Source organism: Notolabrus celidotus, chromosome 9, assembly GCF_009762535.1.
Source record: "Notolabrus celidotus isolate fNotCel1 chromosome 9, fNotCel1.pri, whole genome shotgun sequence".
NCBI classification, from domain to species: Eukaryota; Metazoa; Chordata; class Actinopteri; order Labriformes; family Labridae; genus Notolabrus; species Notolabrus celidotus.
The window spans coordinates 31133486-31151759 of NC_048280.1; the positions used below are offsets into that span (position 1 = coordinate 31133486).

The following is an 18274-nucleotide window of genomic DNA, read 5'->3' on the forward strand; positions in this document are numbered from 1 at the left end:
TAGTTCCTGTGGATTTGAATTTTGTTTTTGTTGATGCTTTGACTTTGGACAATCATCTTCATTTTGAGTCCTTAAAGAGTTCAGCAGATTTAAATGTTGACACTCTGTCAAGTTACATTTTTAATGTTAACGATAGAAATCTACAAAAATGTAACATTTGTTAAATTATTTTATAAAATAAGTTAAAGTAGATGTGATTATTGGAAGTAACCCTCCTAGGTTTGGGGTAAGCCCCTAATGTTTTCCACGCCTGGCCAACCCTTCAACAGTCAGTGTCCCAGTTTGGCCACCCAAGTCAAAACTCTGTGGCTCCGCCACTGGGCTGGAGTTCAAATGTTATAAAATGATGGGTGATCTGGACACATTTGAACAGCGCTGGTGCTACAACAATGTTATTTGCACAGACAGGGATTTGCACTTTTCACGTGTTTTTAAACCCTTGACTTTGAGTCATCTCATTGAGATTTTACTGATGTAAATTGGCCTATATAAAAATGTGAATAAAGTATTTTTTATAAAATCTCAAAAATCTCTCCTTCCTTCTTTTTCTCTCTCCCTTTCCCTCTCCCACCCTCTCCCTTCTCTTTCTCTCTCTTGTTCTCCACTTTTCCACTATTTGTTTATAAAAGGTAACAAGTGAGTTTAAGTGTTTTTAAAATGTTGCGTAAGAACTACTCCGACGCCTAATCTCTGAATGACAGATATAAATTCATGCAATTACTTTAATAATAAATCCAGTCAAATGCATGAACCAGTCTTCAGAATATGCCTTCTTACAATCCTCCAATCATCTCTTGAGTAGGAGGGATTAAGAGCTCTGACATAGCCATCAAGTTTGTTTTGTTGTTCCGGTCTACCGAACCTGACTAGCTCCAGCAGCTCTGGTAGCAACTTGGGACCAGCCTCCGAGCCTTGTCAAAATCAGCTCCGGTGCAAACAGCTCAGGCATTTTAATGCCAACAAGGTGTTTGGAGGGTTGTGCACTCATTTCCTTCACAAGCAGAGCTCTGGGATTTAAAACTGGGGTAACTATTGGTCTGTTTTGTCGACTTTGCAGCGTGTTGTTTTGTGTGGGAGCTGTGGGTCCGTTAGCCAGCGGGAGCAGTCCAGAAGAGTTCGAGAAGATGCTAACTCGGTGTCTACATTTGAGTTAAAGTCACAAACTCTCCACACCATGAAGCTTTAAAACGTAGTGTTGTAGTTTCGTGTTTTATAGGATTACTTATACCCTGAGTTTACTTGACAGGCCGACTGTAGGGAGCAGAATAACGTGGCTGGACTGTTGCGCATCGGGGGTATTTTCATGGATCACAACAAAAGGATTTCTGATAACAAGCTGGCAGCTAGCTTAGTGCGCTAATGTTAGCTTACTGAGCGTGATGCAGACCTCCAACAACCACCTCAAACCTGCACAGTTCCCCTTCATATACACGTTTACCATTCGTTTTAAGCAATTCTATGCATTTAGCTGTTTGACTCCCAGTAAGATGAATCTAGTGTGCTTATTGTTGTGATCTAAACCAAGCAGGCCCCCCGACCAGGTAGCTAGCAGCCGGCCTTCACAAGCCAGTGTGTATTAGCACCGGGGGCCATGTCACAAGCGACCAGTTTGTTTCTAATGTTTCCTCTGTTTCTGAAGAGGTCGTAGTGGATTTAGTGTGTAAGTAAGACCATAGGATACTTTATGGGAAGTAATTAGGTGGGTTTTTTCCAGCTAGCTATCTGTGATGTCGAGTTTGTGACATGCTAACGTCAAGTGTTCATCATCACTGCTTGTTCTCTTAAAATGTTGAACTTTACAAAACAAGCTGTTGTGAAATGTTTGCAACTCTTCTTTAAAAACAACAACAACCATATCATTTAATGCCCAATACGAGTTTCCATTCAGTGACATGAGATCTACCCGTTGTTGTTTGTTATTGTTTTCTGTTGTACATTTCGTTTGTAATGGTGTACTTTGTGTGTGACTTTCCCCCAAGGGGACATCATCACTGCTGTATTCCTTTTATTCAGATCCCCATAAGCTGCCACTAACGCAACAGCTAGTCCTCCTGGGGTCCACTTAAAACAAACATAACATACAAAATATGCATGAAATACAAAACTGAAAATGCAACAATCAAGGAACACAAGAACAGAAAAATGCTACAAACAGAGAATTCAACAACTGAATATACTATACATGTAAGATACAACAAATGAAAACTAAAACTGCTACAAACATTAGATAGAAAAACTAAAAATGCTACAAACAAGAAAAACAGCAGCTAGAAATGCTACAAGCATAAGAAAAAAACCAGAATGTTCATTAACATTCATTAATGTTAGGGTTATTATTAAGGTTTTCCTTTAAAAGTCTTTTAAAACTGTTCACTGGGGGCTTTAATTATAGTAACTGCGAAATTATTCCACAGTGTGATGGCTCTATACATCATCACTGCTCTTTCTCCCCAAATGTTGAACTAAACAAAACAAGCTGTTATGTAATGTTTGCAACTCTTCTTTAACAACAACAACCTTATCATTTAATGCTATATACCAGTTTCCATTCAGTGACATGAGATCTACCCTTTTGTTGTTATTGTTTCTGCTGTGTATTTTGTTTGCAATGATGTACTTTGTGTGGGACTTTTCCCCAAGTGGACATCATCAATGCTTTATTCCTTTATTCTTTTATTTAGATCCCAATTAGCTGCCAATAACGCTGCAGATACTCTTCCTGGGGTCCACATAAAACAAACATAACATACAAATTATACATGAAACACAAGAACAGAAAAATGCTGCAAACAGAGAGTACAACAACTGAATATACTTCAAATGTAAGATACAACAACTGAATATACTACAAACATAAGATAGAACAACTGAATATACTACAAACATAAGATAGAACAACTGAATATACTACAAACATAAGATAGAACAACTGAATATACTACAAACAGGAAATACAGCAGCTAGAAATGCTACAAACATAAAATAAAAATGTAGTGATCATATCAATGCACCCACTAATCTATGTATGTAACCACAATATTGGGATCTTCTGTTGTGTGTTTGTCTGTTGGTATGTTGTTGTATCTTGTCTGTTACCACTTAATTTGTAGGAAATTAGGCTCCCTATTGCAGTATTTCTCAATTGCTAAAACAAATTTCTTGACATCCACCACGCTTATCTCAACACTTTAAGCACAAAACCCAATTTTCAAACTACATTCACCAAACCTCTGACTCTTCCTGCAAAACCAAACAATGTTGTCAGATCATACCCCAAGTCAATCAAAAATAAACCCAATACTGAGCAGTCATTACACACTACACAAAACTAAAAACACAATGCGCAGGACTTGAAGCTGTAGAAATAATGTTTATTGTTCACAGTAGGCTAAATGAAATTAGCACCCGTATACAGTAAAAATAAATTAAACACAAATACAAATGAGAAGAACATTACAGTGTAATCCACAAAATCAAACTAGAAGAACTGAAAATGCTACAAACAGGGAATACAGCAGCTAGAAAATAAAATAAAAAACAGGATGTTCACTAAAATTCATTAAAATTCATGGATGTTATTAATGTTTTCCTTTTAAAAGTCTTAAACTGGCTTCACTGTGGGCTTCAATTATAGTAACTGGTAAATTATTCCACAGTGTGATGGCTCTATACATCATCACTGCTCTTTCTCCCCAACTGTTGAACTAAACAAAACAAGCTGTTATGTAATGTTTGCAACTCTTCTTTAAAAACAACAACCTTATCATTTAGTGCTCAATACGAGTTTCCATTCAGTGACATGAGATCTACCCTTTGTTGTTTGTTTAGGGTTGTTATTGTTTTCTGCTGTGTATTTTGTTTGTAATGCTGTACTTTGTGTGTGACTTTTCCTCAAGGTATCCACCTCGTTTGAGTATATCCTGCTAACACTGGCTTCCACCTGTGACTTTTTGGTCACCAGAGGGGCCCCAGCAGAGCAAGGGCCCACACTGTAGCTCTAGGTCCCCTCTTTTCTGTGTGTGTGAGAGAGAACTTGTATTGAGTCTGCTGGAGACTACCGGCTTGTCCATCCCAAGATGTCCTCCATCTTGCCGTTCACCCCTCCAGTGGTGAAGAGGTTGTTGGGCTGGAAGAAGTCAACCAGCGGCCCCGGAGGAGCAGGAGGTGGAGAGCAGAACGGGCAGGAGGAGAAATGGTACGAGAAGGCTGTGAAGAGCTTAGTAAAGAAGCTGAAGAAGACAGGCCAGCTAGATGAGCTGGAGAAAGCTATCACCACGCAGAACTGCAACACCAAGTGTGTCACCATCCCCAGGTATGCTGCCCGGCACTAGACCACTGTTCAAAGTAGGGTGAGGAGAAAGCTGCTGCATAGGTTTACACAGGTGTGCTTTGTTGACCCACCAGGGTAATATAACTTCAGATGCTGATTTTAAACTTTACAATGATATTTTAGTAAGTGTGAAAACGTGACAACATAAAGGGGTTTGCGTAGGAATTTTATTAGAGTTGCTAAATAGAAAGAAAGCTGATTGAAGCTAAGCTGATGGGAATCAACTCTGTTTGTTTACAACAGTATTTACAGTCAAACAGATTGTATTTGTCTACTGATGAGAGTCACAAAAAGGGTGAGAAAACATGTTCTCATTATCAGCCAGCCAGCCTTGATGGCCCAGACTCACGTTCAGTGGGAACATCATGTGCCGCCAAGTACCATGTCAGATGTTTGTATGTCTATAGATAGCAGAGTGGTTGTTATCGCCTGAGAATTGTTCAAAGCTGCACTGTTAAGTTTATAGAGATCATGTGGCCGGCTCTTTGTGAATGAAATAAAGTCTTAAAGGTGACTGGACTAGTGGAGGATATCAACACGAGAGGGTTAAGAACTTAAATAATGCCTAAGTGGGACATTGCCCACCAGCCATACGTGTGTTTTGATTGTAATTAGGGACCTTTAATTTCCTGCATTCCAATTGTTTGGCTTGTTTCTTCTCTAAACATGTACCTCTCAGGAGAACAAACTGCTGCTGAGTTTTTAGAATCTACAAGCTGCCAAGGCTGGTGGATGAAAGTCGGTTTCCCGCCCTCACAAGAACCCAAAAAGTTGCACCAGACAAATTCGATGTTAGCTGTGATCCCACATTTAGATTACAAGGCTTTTGTTGATGTAGCATTTCAAATGTAGAAATGTATTGTCCTGTTATTCAGAAGCAACTTCTCTCATTTGTCCTCATTCCAAGACTTTAATGTCTAACTTTCAGGCCATTTTCTTGTGAATGTTTTGAGAATGTTTCAAAATTACCCCCCCACCCTCGGTTGCCTCCTCCATCTCCCCCTCTCTTGTGCCATTGTGTGTATTCAGTGTTTGTTTGAATGTCTCCAGATAAGTTCTGAGTTATTTTGGGTGTTTGATACAATGCCACACTGTTGAAGAATGCTCTTTGTCTCACTCATTGTGTTTAGCTGACTCCACATTGTATTGTTTTCCTTACTTCTGTCAAAAAAGGCTTCTCTTATTTGAAATTCCCATCTTTCATCCCCACCTCTCCAAAGAAACTTGAATGTCTTTATTTTTCTCATAAGATTCCAATAAAAGAGGCCTTTGAATGTTCACATTACTCATACTGATATTTCTGAATGAGCCATGTCCCATGTTTATCATTTGTTTTTTGTTTTTGTTTTGTTGTTTTCTCTGTGCACAGCAATTGCTCTGAAATATGGGGACTGAGTACACCAAATACGATAGAACAGTGGGATACATCAGGCCTATACAACTACCCTGACCAAACCAGGTGACTATCCTCAACTATTGTCTGGTGTTGCATACAGCTTTGATGTGGGAGAGTTGTCATTGCAGTGTTTGAGGTGACAGACTTTGAGAACATCTTTGTGTCTGGTTCTTGTCAATCCTTTCATCTCCATTCCTCCAACCCCACCCCGCCTGGCCATATTGTGTGTCACCCCCTTTCCCCCCCGTGTATCTTTTATCCATCTCACCGCCGTCTCCTGTCTGCTGTTCAATCAGATCACTGGATGGCCGCCTGCAGGTATCCCACAGGAAGGGGCTTCCACACGTTATCTACTGCCGCTTGTGGCGATGGCCGGACCTTCACAGCCACCACGAGCTGCGTGCCATCGAGGCCTGTGAGTATGCCTTCCACCTCAAGAAGGATGAGGTCTGCATCAACCCCTACCACTACCAGCGGGTGGAGACCCCAGGTGAGAGGACTTTCTTTTTCATCTCAACCATACATGTCTTTATATTTAAGTAGATGGATGGAGAGATACTTGTGCTGCCTGTGGGGGAATTCAGAGCTCTAGTGTCACACAGACTTATTAGCCTAAAAGAAAACTTAATAGTAAAGATTTGTATAAATGTGATAATGTATTTTCAGGGATGTGATTTTTTTCCTGATTTTTTGGTCCTGTAGAGGTGAATCCTAAAAAACAAATTTATAAGAAGGGGGTATAAGTTGATCAGTTTTGTGACGAGCTCTGCCTGTCGTTTTTAAATTAAGAGATGAGCCATGGTAGCTGTTGCTGTGCGCTGGCCCGTGTCATGTAAACCAGGACTCAGACTCGACTTGGACTAGAGCACGGATGACTCACGTGTGTCCTCAGACTCGAGCATTGACAGCATTAACTTTGAAGATAGAGAGGAGGACATTCACGTGCCAGTCCTCAGCAACAGAACCTGTCAGGATAAAGAGATTCTATGAATGGTGCATATCACTTATAAAGGTTTTACAGTAATTGCAGCAAGAGCAGAGCAATATGCTATGCATGGATATGTGAAAGAACCATTGAGTTTAATATCAAGACAAACTCTAACTTTCTGGGTCCAGGAGAGACCCAGGAAAGTAAGTCAGATGCTAAAGTTACTTGGGATTGTTTATTATGTTTCTGTGTTAGCAAGCTAACAGTAATGTAAGGACACACAGCGCTGTAACCGCATTGATCATTTAACTCTCGAGAATCCCTGACAGGAAACGTCAGCATCTGTATTAAATATAAGAGATGTGTGTTCTGCACATTTAATAGTTCCCGCACAGTCATAGTTTGGAGTGAAACAGCAACCCTCCTTAATGATATTGATAATGAAGACTCAACTCAGACTTGGACTCGGCTCTGATAATATTTGATAGTTTTGATTGACTCCTTGTTTTCACGTGTCTCTGGTTTGGTAACGAGCTTTGGCGTCACAGAGATCCAGAACTCTCGTTTAAATCAACATTCAGAAAATCTGCAAAACAGTCACTTTACTCTGAGCAACTCTGAGCCGACAGCTGCAGTATACTCTCTCTACCTCTCCGTCCTATTCTTTCTCTACCCCATTCCCTCTCTCTCTCTACCTCTGCCTCCTTCATTCTCTCTCTCTCCCAACCTCTCGCTTTCTCTCTCTCCCTCACTCCTTATTTTTTTCTCTCCCCCTTCCTCTCTCTACCTCTCCTTCTTTGTATGTCTACCTCCCTTTCTCTCTCCCTCCTTCTTTTTCTCTTTTTTGTCTTTCTCTCCCATCCTCTACTTCTCTCCCACCCTCTCTATCTCTCTTCCTCTCTCCCGCTCCCTCACCCCCCACCACTCTCTCTCTCTCTCTCTCTCTCTCTCTCTCTCTCTCTCTCTCTCTCTCTCTCTCTCTCTCTCTCTCTCTCTCTCTCTCTCTCTCCCTCTCTCTCTCTCTCTCTCTCTCCCACTCTTTTCTTATTTTTCCCTCTTCTCATTTTTCTCTCCCCTTCCTCTCTTTCTACCTCTCCCTCTTTCTTTATGTCTCACCCTCTCTCTCCCTCCACCCTTCTTCTCATTCTCTTTTCTCTCTCTCCCAACCTCTCGCTTTCTCCCTCTGCCTCACTCCTTATTTTTTCTCTCCCCCTTCCTCTCTCTACCTCTCCTTCTTTGTATGTCTACCTCCCTTTCTCTCTCCCTCCTTCTTTTCCTCTTTTTTTTTTCTTTCTCTCCCATCCTCTACTTCTCTCCCGCTCCCTCACCCCCCCCCCCTCTCCCTCTCTCTCTCTCTCCCACCCTTTCCCTTCTCTTTCCACTTTTCTTCCCCCCCTCTCTTTCCCCCTCTCTATCTCTATCATCTTACTCCAGTCTTTACATTCTTAATTCAAGTTCACAAAACAAAATTTAAGTCCTATTTGACATGAATTAACTCTACATATTTATTCCCCTGCTTTTTTTCTGGTGCCAATCACATCCCTGATACATACAAGATCACAATGAAGGTTCAAACTTGTCTCTGACAGATTATTGAAGGAGTCTGTCTGATTGGAGTAGTCAGTATGGAGTAGTGAACAGAGAGCTCAGGTGTTTAAATCCTGATTTCTGCTCTTGCTGCATGATTGTTTAAATCTGTTCAAATGAGTAAAGCTCAACCAAAAGATAAGAATCAGCTATTATGTCACTTTTATTTGATTATTTCTCTTATCTTGCCAGTAAGTGTTACTTGTGACATTTAACCTGAACACTGACAGGTTATCTTAGCATTATGACCTTAAGTTAAATGTTAATCTGCAGTTAAAGTGTCTTCACTCTTCCCTCACAAGCTAGAATCAGTTCAAGGTTTCAGTATGAGTTTATCTGTACATTCTGATGCTTCATCTTTGTTTTGTTACAAAGATTTTGTCACACAAAGAAACTCTCCTCTTCTCATTCGTTCATCTTTGAAGCACTATCTGAAAGCAATGAATTGTGTTTAACTGGAACGTATATACCTGGTTCATCTCTAAGTCATCTTTGTGGACACTTTTACCCGGCCCTGTAGTGCTGCCTCCTGTTCTCGTGCCAAGACACTCAGACATCTTGCCAGAGCTGCCACCTCTGGATGACTACACTCATTCCATACCTGAGAACACAAACTTTCCAGCAGGAATTGAACCCCCTAATAACTATATACCAGGTAAGTTTATCACTGCATTGTGTGATTGGACTATTTTAGATAAGGGTTAAACAGTATTCTTCTCCTTTTTCTTTACATTTGAAAGAATTAAAGGCTGAGAAACTTTATTTTTGTTTGATTTGAAGTTTGTCACATCTCACGTTTTTCCTCCTTGCTTCATTTTATTAGAAACGCCTCCACCTGGCTACATCAGCGAGGATGGGGAGGCCAGCGATCAACAGATGAATCAAAGTATGGAAACAGGTACCCTAGACTAGTAATCCTTCCTCCTTTCCTTGTGATTCATCCTCACCTTCCCAGCCAAGTCAGGGCCAAAAGTGTTTCTCTGGAACACATCTGTTTAAGATGAGTATGCGATAGCAGTCAGCTACGACATTGTAGGAAATATTTACAGATTATAAAATCTCCCAAGTTTGAATTCAAACATCTGATGTGTACGTTTCAATGAGCAGAGTTTTGAATTGATCATTTTTGAAGACTCCCGTTTTTCCCTGGTGTTCATAGAGATTTTATCTTGCCCATGAATCAGTCCTGACCTGATCCACCCTACATGGGAAGCCAATCTTGGATCTAACATTGACTAAAAAACAGAGTTCTTTTAAATGTAGGTTGAAGCTTATCTGATGTTAACATGCATTTGTTTGCACATGCATGTAGAGTTGTTTTGAGCTTCTCTTGAAACTTCTCTAAGAAGTATAAGAGGTTATGATCCGATCGTACGCACTCGGGCTGCACAATTAATACATTTTCATCTCAATCATGTTTTAGCCTTCCTAAAAAGACACATGACAGTGATTGTTGACATTTAAATGCATACATATAGAAAACTCAATGCAGTCATATATTGAAAATATCTCTAGAATTACATAATCATATTTAAATTACTCTTTCCTCTTCACCGGACTGTGTCACTTTTGTGGGCAGTATACCATAGCATTTTGTTTTATGATGAACAACACAACTCTCATTTACTAGTGAGTCCATTTTGGCAATATATGAGCCGCGTGTTGATGCATCTTGTTATCGTTGAGGATGTAGTATATCTTGGAGATCAGAAACTGAAAGTACAGAATAACATCTTCATCAAAGTAAGCTGAGAGATCAGATGAGTGTTGATAAAGCAGGGAACACAGTGAGCACAGAGAATGAAGCTACAGCATTAATATGTGAGCTAGCGAATGTATGGATAAACTGTACCTACAGTTCAGTGTCATTATTATATAGAAATATAAAGTTACAGACCTAACTCTCCCTGTTTTAAACATGAAACCAAAGAGACTGTTCTTTAGTAAGGTTAGAGGTCGGCGTGGACCAAAAATACAAGAACAGAGTTTCTGTTCCAGTCCAGCCTGACATTGGATGAGGACCTGGATATAAATATTTTGTTAAGTACACAATAAACTGTAAGATAGATGTCCATATTGTTGAAAAAAAAAGTAGTGATTTATAGTAGCAACCTTAATATTGATGAAAATAATCATGATTAGACCACCACACTGCAGCCCTAGTGCATACTTTACTCTACTTTCCTCTAGTAACACTGGAGCCCTTAAGCTCTGTGTTCATCTTCATCAAGTCCAACAAACTACTTAAAGTTTTACACATCATCCTGTTCACTTCCTTTGATATCAAGTAAATCACATTTCACACTTATTAATCTGAACCATCCACAGACATAGCAGATTTGGGATGCCCAGACAGTAGTTAGTTTGGTCTAGTTAGATCCCAGGTCTTTGATCTGATCCACCTGTTCCCCATGTTGTTCCTCTGACAGACCATCCATATCGATGACTTGATGTTTTCTTTGGCAGGTTCTCCAGCAGAGCTTTCCCCCAGCACTCTGTCTCCTGTCAACCACAGCATGGGTAAGATGGGAATCTTTCCCTTCAAGACAATGTAGCACAAACAAGCACAGTGTTTATGAATAAGACCACATATTGGCCCTCTGTAATAATACACTAAAGCAGGTCACACAATACAAGATAATCAAGCTGATTTTGGGCCCTTCTGATTAAAACAAGTAAAGTCTCATTTTTTGATCTTTCCAGATTGTTAAGAGTGACTCTCATTTCCTCAATCTGCTTGAAAACATTGTGGCCACACAGATTTCAAATTTTAAATCTGAAGCGTTTTCATTATTTAGTCTGATATGTTGCTGCATACGGGGCACCTTGAGGATATACCCAGCCAAGCATGCTCTCTGTAGATAGTTACCACAGTAGTTTGAGTTCAACTCTCTTGGTTTGCAACCAAAGCTAATGTTACGACTTTACAGGGATTAACAGACATCCTGACTGACATCTATTCAATGTTTGTGACGGTCTTTACTCTGTACCATGTACAGCCTATGGTCACGCCATTCACTTAGCTAAATACATCCTTTGTACTTCTTGACCTGTGTTTCTCGCTTTTCAACGTTTGTTGAGATTTGAATAAATCTTGTGGATACCAGCGTATCAGCAGCGTTCATCAAAGAGGGGACTATTGGTACGTGTTTTAATGACTTGACCTCTGCTTTAGACCTGCAGCCAGTGACTTATTCGGAGCCAGCCTTCTGGTGCTCTATAGCCTACTACGAGCTGAACCAGCGTGTTGGTGAGACGTTCCACGCCTCCCAGCCCTCGCTGACTGTGGATGGGTTTACGGATCCATCAAACTCTGAGCGTTTCTGCCTCGGTCTGCTGTCTAATGTCAACAGGAATGCCACTGTGGAGATGACCCGGAGGCACATAGGTAAGAAACTTATTTCCCCCCACAGTTTATTCTCTTTCGAAAAGCTGTTACTGCCCCAGTCTTAAATAAATATGTCTTCTTTAACTATGTGCCTATTTGACTTCATTCTTGGTTCTGTGTTTACAGGAAGAGGAGTTAGACTCTATTACATTGGAGGGGAAGTATTTGCAGAGTGCCTGAGTGATAGCGCCATCTTTGTCCAAAGTCCAAACTGCAACCAGCGGTATGGCTGGCATCCCGCAACAGTGTGTAAAATTCCTCCAGGTGAGAACCCACTTGTGTTTCAATCAGTGGAAGTGTGCTGAACTTGCTGTCAAAAATCCACTGAGGATAGTGAAGAAGAACTTACACACTCAACACACAACACCCTGTGTGTCTGAATGGTCTGAAGTTTGTTAATTCATGTTGGGTGGCTGCTGTAGTCAGCTTGGATTCATATAAGTTCATATGAATTACTAAATCAATTGCACAAATCTTCACATTCTGATCATTATGAATGATTTTTTTTTTTTAAAGTAACATGTTGTGTTGAATTACTGATCGGCTGTAGTGAACAGTAACAAGGGACTTCCACCAGATCCGTGTCCGGTCCGTCTCTGATCTGCTGTGGTCCAGCTCCGTGCTCTCTCCTCCGTCAACACACACTGGTTACGTTATCAGAACGCAGCACGGAGCAGAACCGCCAGACAGCTGGAGTCATTGAATCAAGGATTCTCCTCCTCCTCTCCCCATCCATGTTGTCTTTACGGTCCTCTGAAAACCTCTGACCTCTTTACTCCAGGCCTGGCTCTTCTCAAAATGACATTTTGCTGTCATAGTGAAGTTAAAAACGATCTAACGATAACACAGATTGTTTTATTCTCAAAATTAACCGGATGTTTTAATTTTGTTTTGGTGTCCAACTTCCTGTCTCGCTCCATCTGCGCTGTGCTGATTGATGCATTGTGAACCGGCAAAAATAGAAGTCTTGCGTCTCTGATCCGTTGCGTTCCGACCTGCCCGATCAGAGCCGCAGCCGGAAAGCAACAGAGCGGATCCAGTGGAAGTTAACACATTGACTAGAATAGAAACCTATCAGATCTGGTGTCGTGACGGACCGGAGATGGACCGGAGACGGATCTGGTGGAATTTAGCCATAAGAGGTTAAGCTGTTCGTCCTTAGATACCATGCTTACTCTGTGACCAACACTGAAGTTCATCTACTTCCAATTATACTGAACACACAAAACAGGCCAATAATCATCAAAGACATCCAATGACAGGCCTCTAAGGCGACATATAAACCAGCTCTCACTCTCCGCTTTGTTTCCTCTCTTGTCTTCTTCTCCTCTAGGATGTAATTTAAAAATCTTCAACAACCAGGAATTTGCAGCCCTGCTGGCTCAGTCCGTCAACCAGGGCTTTGAAGCTGTCTACCAGCTCACCAGGATGTGCACCATCCGCATGAGCTTTGTCAAAGGCTGGGGGGCCGAGTACAGGTAAACTTTGCTCTGATTCTACACTCTGATAAGTTTGAATGCAACGCATTGTTCAACAAGGAAACCGCATTAATCTGTCAGACCATACGGGAAGATTTTCCAAATTATTTTTTGAAGACGCCTGGAAAAACTCAACTTTACCACTTTGTCACAAAGTGAAGTCAGACTTAAGATTAGGTCTGCAACTAATGACTGTTTCCATAAACAGCTAGTCATCAATTAATGAAAGGTGTCTTCATCTAATCTGAGATCAACTTGCAAAATAACCTAATGGTTCTTAATTAATTAGCGATCAGTTTTTAATTTAACAAAGCTCTTTTAAACTCTAAACACACCATTAAAAAACTGAACTCATGTAAGACAAATGATTCAGTAGAAATGTATAGTGTGGTAAATGTTTACTCCTCTGTTGGTAGGAGAGGAGGAACAAGAAGGGATGAGAAGTAGACAAAAAGATGAAGTGGTAGAAAGTAGTAGTAGTGGTGCTGTAACTTTTCAACCCTTAAGATGGATGTCACCCTCTCTTCTCTTCTCAAACGCTCACACATTAGTGACGTGCTTCCCTTAAAAGCATCTTGATCTTGCAGACAGCTCTTTTCTTCCCAGTGATGAGTCAATTGCTCTCTGACTTTTTCAAGTTTAGGACGCGCAGTGTGGCATCAGCTGCCGCCATGTGGACATGTGTTGTATTCCTGTCACTTCCAGGTCACCGTGTTGCATGTGCTACACTCAGCAGAGAGTGTAAGGATGCGAGTCTCACTCCTTATCAATTGAACTCTGGGATAAGAGCTTATGTCCAAGCACAGTGACATCGCCAATGACTCATCACTATTAAATACGTGGACAGATCATTTTGCCATTGATTAATGTTGACTTCATTGACAAATCGTCACACCCCTAATGAAGGTTGGACTGAAGTCAGTTTCTGCTTACTCAGCAGAAGCAGCATCTATAGTTTAATTTAATTGGAGTTTATTTGATTTGAGTTTATTTGATTATGACAATGCACATTAATCAACATTTCAACAGTATGCCTCAATGTAAATATGCTGGAATTAGCAGAATAGCTCAATTTAATTCATAGTCCTAAGGCAGGTACTTACAGAAGACATAACAAGATTTAAAATTACAGGATGTCACAAGACAGTTAACAGGACACTACACAAACTGACAAATTTTACATACAAAATGTAGACTTTTGTGACATTATAAAAACAGGATGGAAGGTGAGGACAAAGCTTTACATCTCAGTACATCACAGTCTCCTCTTATTTGTGCTCTAGTATTTAAAATATTGTGTTTGTTTTTTTGATAAGTTCAATCAATGATGGAGGGACGAGCCCATTTAAAACTTTAAAAACAAGACAGATGTCAGTCTAAATTTGAAAATGTTCAATGTTTAAAATAATATCCTTACTGACTATGTTTCAATAATGGAAATGGAGAGTTAAATTAACCTTAAAGACGTTCAACAGAACCAAGCTGATCCCTGATCCATACAGACCTCTCCTTTACACGTGCACGCCATTCAGCAAGCATGAGAGCACAGACTACTTTCAGAATTGCGCCATAATTTAAATACAGCTCGAGCCTGGGCTCAAAAAGCTTGGCAACAAAGTCCCATGTGAGTCTCTCACTGTCTCTTCTGTGCTCTCTCTGTCACTGAGGACAGAGCTTAGCAAACACACGCGCACACAGAGCAGAGAGGCAGGATAAAGCATGGCTGCGGCTTCTACAGCTTGCAGTGTGGTTTATGCTTTAGAGCACAACTATGTGAAACAAATGAAAATAACATTTAATATCATGGATTCAACTGCTGCTTCCTCTCAGCTATGTCACTCAGTAACCGTCATTCCTGAGCTGGTTTATTTATTTAACAATTATTTATGCAGGGAAATGGGATATACTGTTTAAGTATAATGATTGTTTTCCTCATAAAGAAAGGGTGTGTCTTATATTAGATGCTTCAAAGATATTTCAAACAAAACTTAAAGTCACATGAGTCCAGTTTGTTTTGGTCACTTTAAAAGTAAATTTGCCATTGCCAGGATAATACCAAACAACTTAAGGAGATATTACACCACACTAATTCACATGGGACTGAAATGGTTAAGCCCAACCCAGGAATGTCTTCTGTTTTGGTTTTGGAGTTTGGGATCACAGCCTGAAGCGTCACAAGTCACATGATGTTAGAAGTGAGAAGGAAATTTCAGCACAGATCAGACATTTAAACGTGTCTCTCTCTCCCAGGCGGCAGACTGTCACAAGCACTCCTTGCTGGATCGAGCTGCATTTGAACGGACCCCTGCAGTGGCTGGACAAGGTTCTGACTCAGATGGGTTCCCCGTCTGCTCGCTGCTCCAGTATGTCCTAAACAGCTGAGGACATGCCCCCAAAAACGCAGCCCCATTACATGTCATTAAATTCTAAACTTGTGAGTCCTTTCATGAAAAAAACGGAAACCCCACAGAATGACTTTTCTGTAACGTTCTTCATAGTATTTGTGGCCCAGTTCCACATCCCTGTTTTAACTTTTCACACACAGACACACAAACAAATGCACCCTCACTGTCACACACACACACACACACACACTTACACACACACACAGACAAACACACACAGACACACACACAGACTTCAGTAAAGAATTTGGCACTTTTATACCCATCTATGTCTTGCACCTTGTTAAATTGCTTTCCCCAAAATCCTTAATATTAGATCTATTTGTGGTACAAATAAAATGTATATTGGTTTTTAGTCCAGGAAGTAGGGGAAATACCAAAAATGTCTGTGAATAATTTCTCAGTACTGAAGATTACTGGTATGAGTAACATGAGCTAAATTGATTTTGTTCCAGCCTTCCCCAACCATTGTTCTGAACCCAAGTTTACTTTAGTCTGGGAAACTTTGACCCATCTTTTGTCAGAGTGGCTTGGTGAAGAATTGATGGCCTTGTTGGCTGTTCTCCTCTGAAGGAAACGCCAGTGTTTATGAAATTTAATGGAATTGACTTTTGTTACACTTGGTATGTCTTTATAAGACACACCTATTAACGGACAAATAGGAATGTTGGTAAAAATTATAACTCAAAATCCCCAAACAACTATAAGCCTGATTGTGGCTGTAGTTTATTTCTTTGTCATTATATGGCTCTCTCTGTGTCCATGGTTAAGTTGATCCACATCCCCACAGAACAGCCTGGTTAGGAAACTGATGAGTTGTTGAGCAGGCTTTGTAGGAGCGCTGGGCAGGGACCAGAGAATATCAGCTGTTTTCGAAAGCTTTTTTCTCTTTGTGACACGACACTGGGAGCCCCGAGGCTCTCCGAGGTGGAGCATTGAACGGCTCACCAGGAGAAATTGAAGGTATCAATGAAATCATTCTGTTTTTAGCCTATATCCCCATTGTTTTGCTACTTTTTTGTATTCTCATGTATTTTTATATATAAATATACTTAAGATTTTCTGTCGTTCACTTTTTATTACAGTAATATTTTCAAGACCACAGCTGTTTCTAAAAATGACATTGGAGGGCGTGGATCATTCCTTCGTTTTACCCAAAATATTCTGTTCAAATACATTTCTAATTGCAGCTCTTAGTCTTGGTTAAAAAAAAAATCACTGCCCCACATGATGTGTAGCCTGTTTCTATCCTTGTTTTCCCAAAGAAATCTGCTGCATTTCAAGTTCTCAACAGGTTTGCCCCGAGACTCAGAATCCACCTTGTAATGGTTGAAATGATTCCAGAAGCATGTAAAACTTTGTGATGGCCATTTATTCATCTCACTTCTCAAACAACACACGTGACCTCTTGTAGCCTTTTGGTGCTTAGTCAAGCGGGTTAAAGTCTACCAGATATATTTGGATTTGAAAATGTTACAGAAACATGGGAGACAGAACCATTTCCTTCCGTGAGAAAATAAGAGTGAATGTGCCTGCACACGAGGACATTCTGTGTTAATGTGTGTATTGTACTTGTTCTGTCTATAAAATACAGTATGTACAAAGACATATTAGCTGAAACTCTGCCATTTTTGTCATTATGTGGCTGTTGCGAGTTGAACATGTTTCCCTCACTCCTCTTCTCTTGATGTAAATGTGTTTACCTTCTGGCACTAGCGATTGTACTTAAAGTGCACCTAGTGGAGTTTGGATCTGGGGAACTGAACCATGCGTTAGGGTCCAGTGTTACATTGTTTTTATCTTTGGCCTACAACATATGAATGTGAAAAAATACATTACAAAAACTGACGTGGACCAGACGTACATATACATAACAGTAGTACAGTATGTGTGTATTTAACAGTAATCTTTTTGCAAAGCAGTCAGTACAGTAGATGTCGCAGTTGTTTTACCAGTAGAGGGCGGTATTGATAGAGCAGTTCTTTTTTTCTGACCATAAGCTTCTCAGGCGTGTGGCATATTATGCAGACTTCATAAAACACTAATAAAGATTTTTATTCTCATGATGCAGTCTGTTGTGCGTGTGTTTTGTTGACATTTGGGTTATGTGTGATTTCAAATGTAACTGATGACAGGGTCTAAAGTAAACTGTTTGTTGTATTAAACAGCTGAGCATGTGCAAAATGCTTCTACACATTTTTACTGGGTTTATCTTATTAGACTTTGCATGATATTGTAAAGTATATATCGCTGCTGTCAGACAGAAACCTTGTATCTCCACTTATTTTCTTCTCAAAAATGTATATTTTGGTATCCCTTGGTGCCTCTCATCGGGCAACACAAAAAAAAAAAGCTTGTGACTGAATCCCTCTCAGTGTTTTGTTATTTAAAAATCACTTTTTCTTTATTTCCTGAAAAGCTGTTGTTCTGGAGGTAAGAGTTTTCAGCCTGACAGCAGCGATATGTTTGTTGAGAAGTACATGTGTTAGTAGAAGGTAGGAATGTCAGTATCAGTACAGCAGAGGGGTAAAGGACCAAAATACATTTAACCAAACTGTGCCCAAATACAAAGAAGACACTCTGCATACATGCATTACACTTCATAATTCTACTTTACTGTAATCAACAAATTCAATTTTCCTTTTGAATCCAAGATATATATCTGATAGGTATATTTTGCTTTATCAGGTTACACATGCAAAACCTGGAATACCTAATACAATACATTACATTAAGTAATGTCATATAATGAATACATTTAT

At 40.1% G+C, this 18274-nt stretch overlaps 1 protein-coding gene across 1 annotated transcript; it reads left to right on the top strand.

The window, feature by feature from the left end:
- Positions 1-825: 825 nt before the first annotated feature.
- LOC117818595 (mothers against decapentaplegic homolog 2) lies at positions 826-17578 on the top strand. The gene is made up of 11 exons (XM_034691545.1): positions 826-1025; positions 3897-4312; positions 5700-5789; positions 6023-6216; positions 8762-8896; positions 9065-9139; positions 10708-10761; positions 11417-11629; positions 11756-11893; positions 12963-13107; positions 15358-17578. Exons 2-11 carry the CDS (start codon positions 4077-4079, stop codon positions 15479-15481), a joined length of 1404 nt encoding a protein of 467 aa, XP_034547436.1. The 5' UTR covers positions 826-1025; positions 3897-4076; the 3' UTR covers positions 15482-17578.
- The last annotated feature ends 696 nt before the right edge of the window (positions 17579-18274 follow it).

Excerpts from the sequence above, each read along its gene's own strand:
- LOC117818595 (XM_034691545.1), top strand. The coding sequence starts at position 4,077 with ATGTCCTCCATCTTGCCGTTCACCCCTCCAGTGGTGAAGAGGTTGTTG. Across the intron at positions 6,217-8,761 it reads CCAGCGGGTGGAGACCCCAG|TGCTGCCTCCTGTTCTCGTG; the intron begins GTGAGAGGACTT and ends CCGGCCCTGTAG. Across the intron at positions 9,140-10,707 it reads GAATCAAAGTATGGAAACAG|GTTCTCCAGCAGAGCTTTCC; the intron begins GTACCCTAGACT and ends TTTCTTTGGCAG.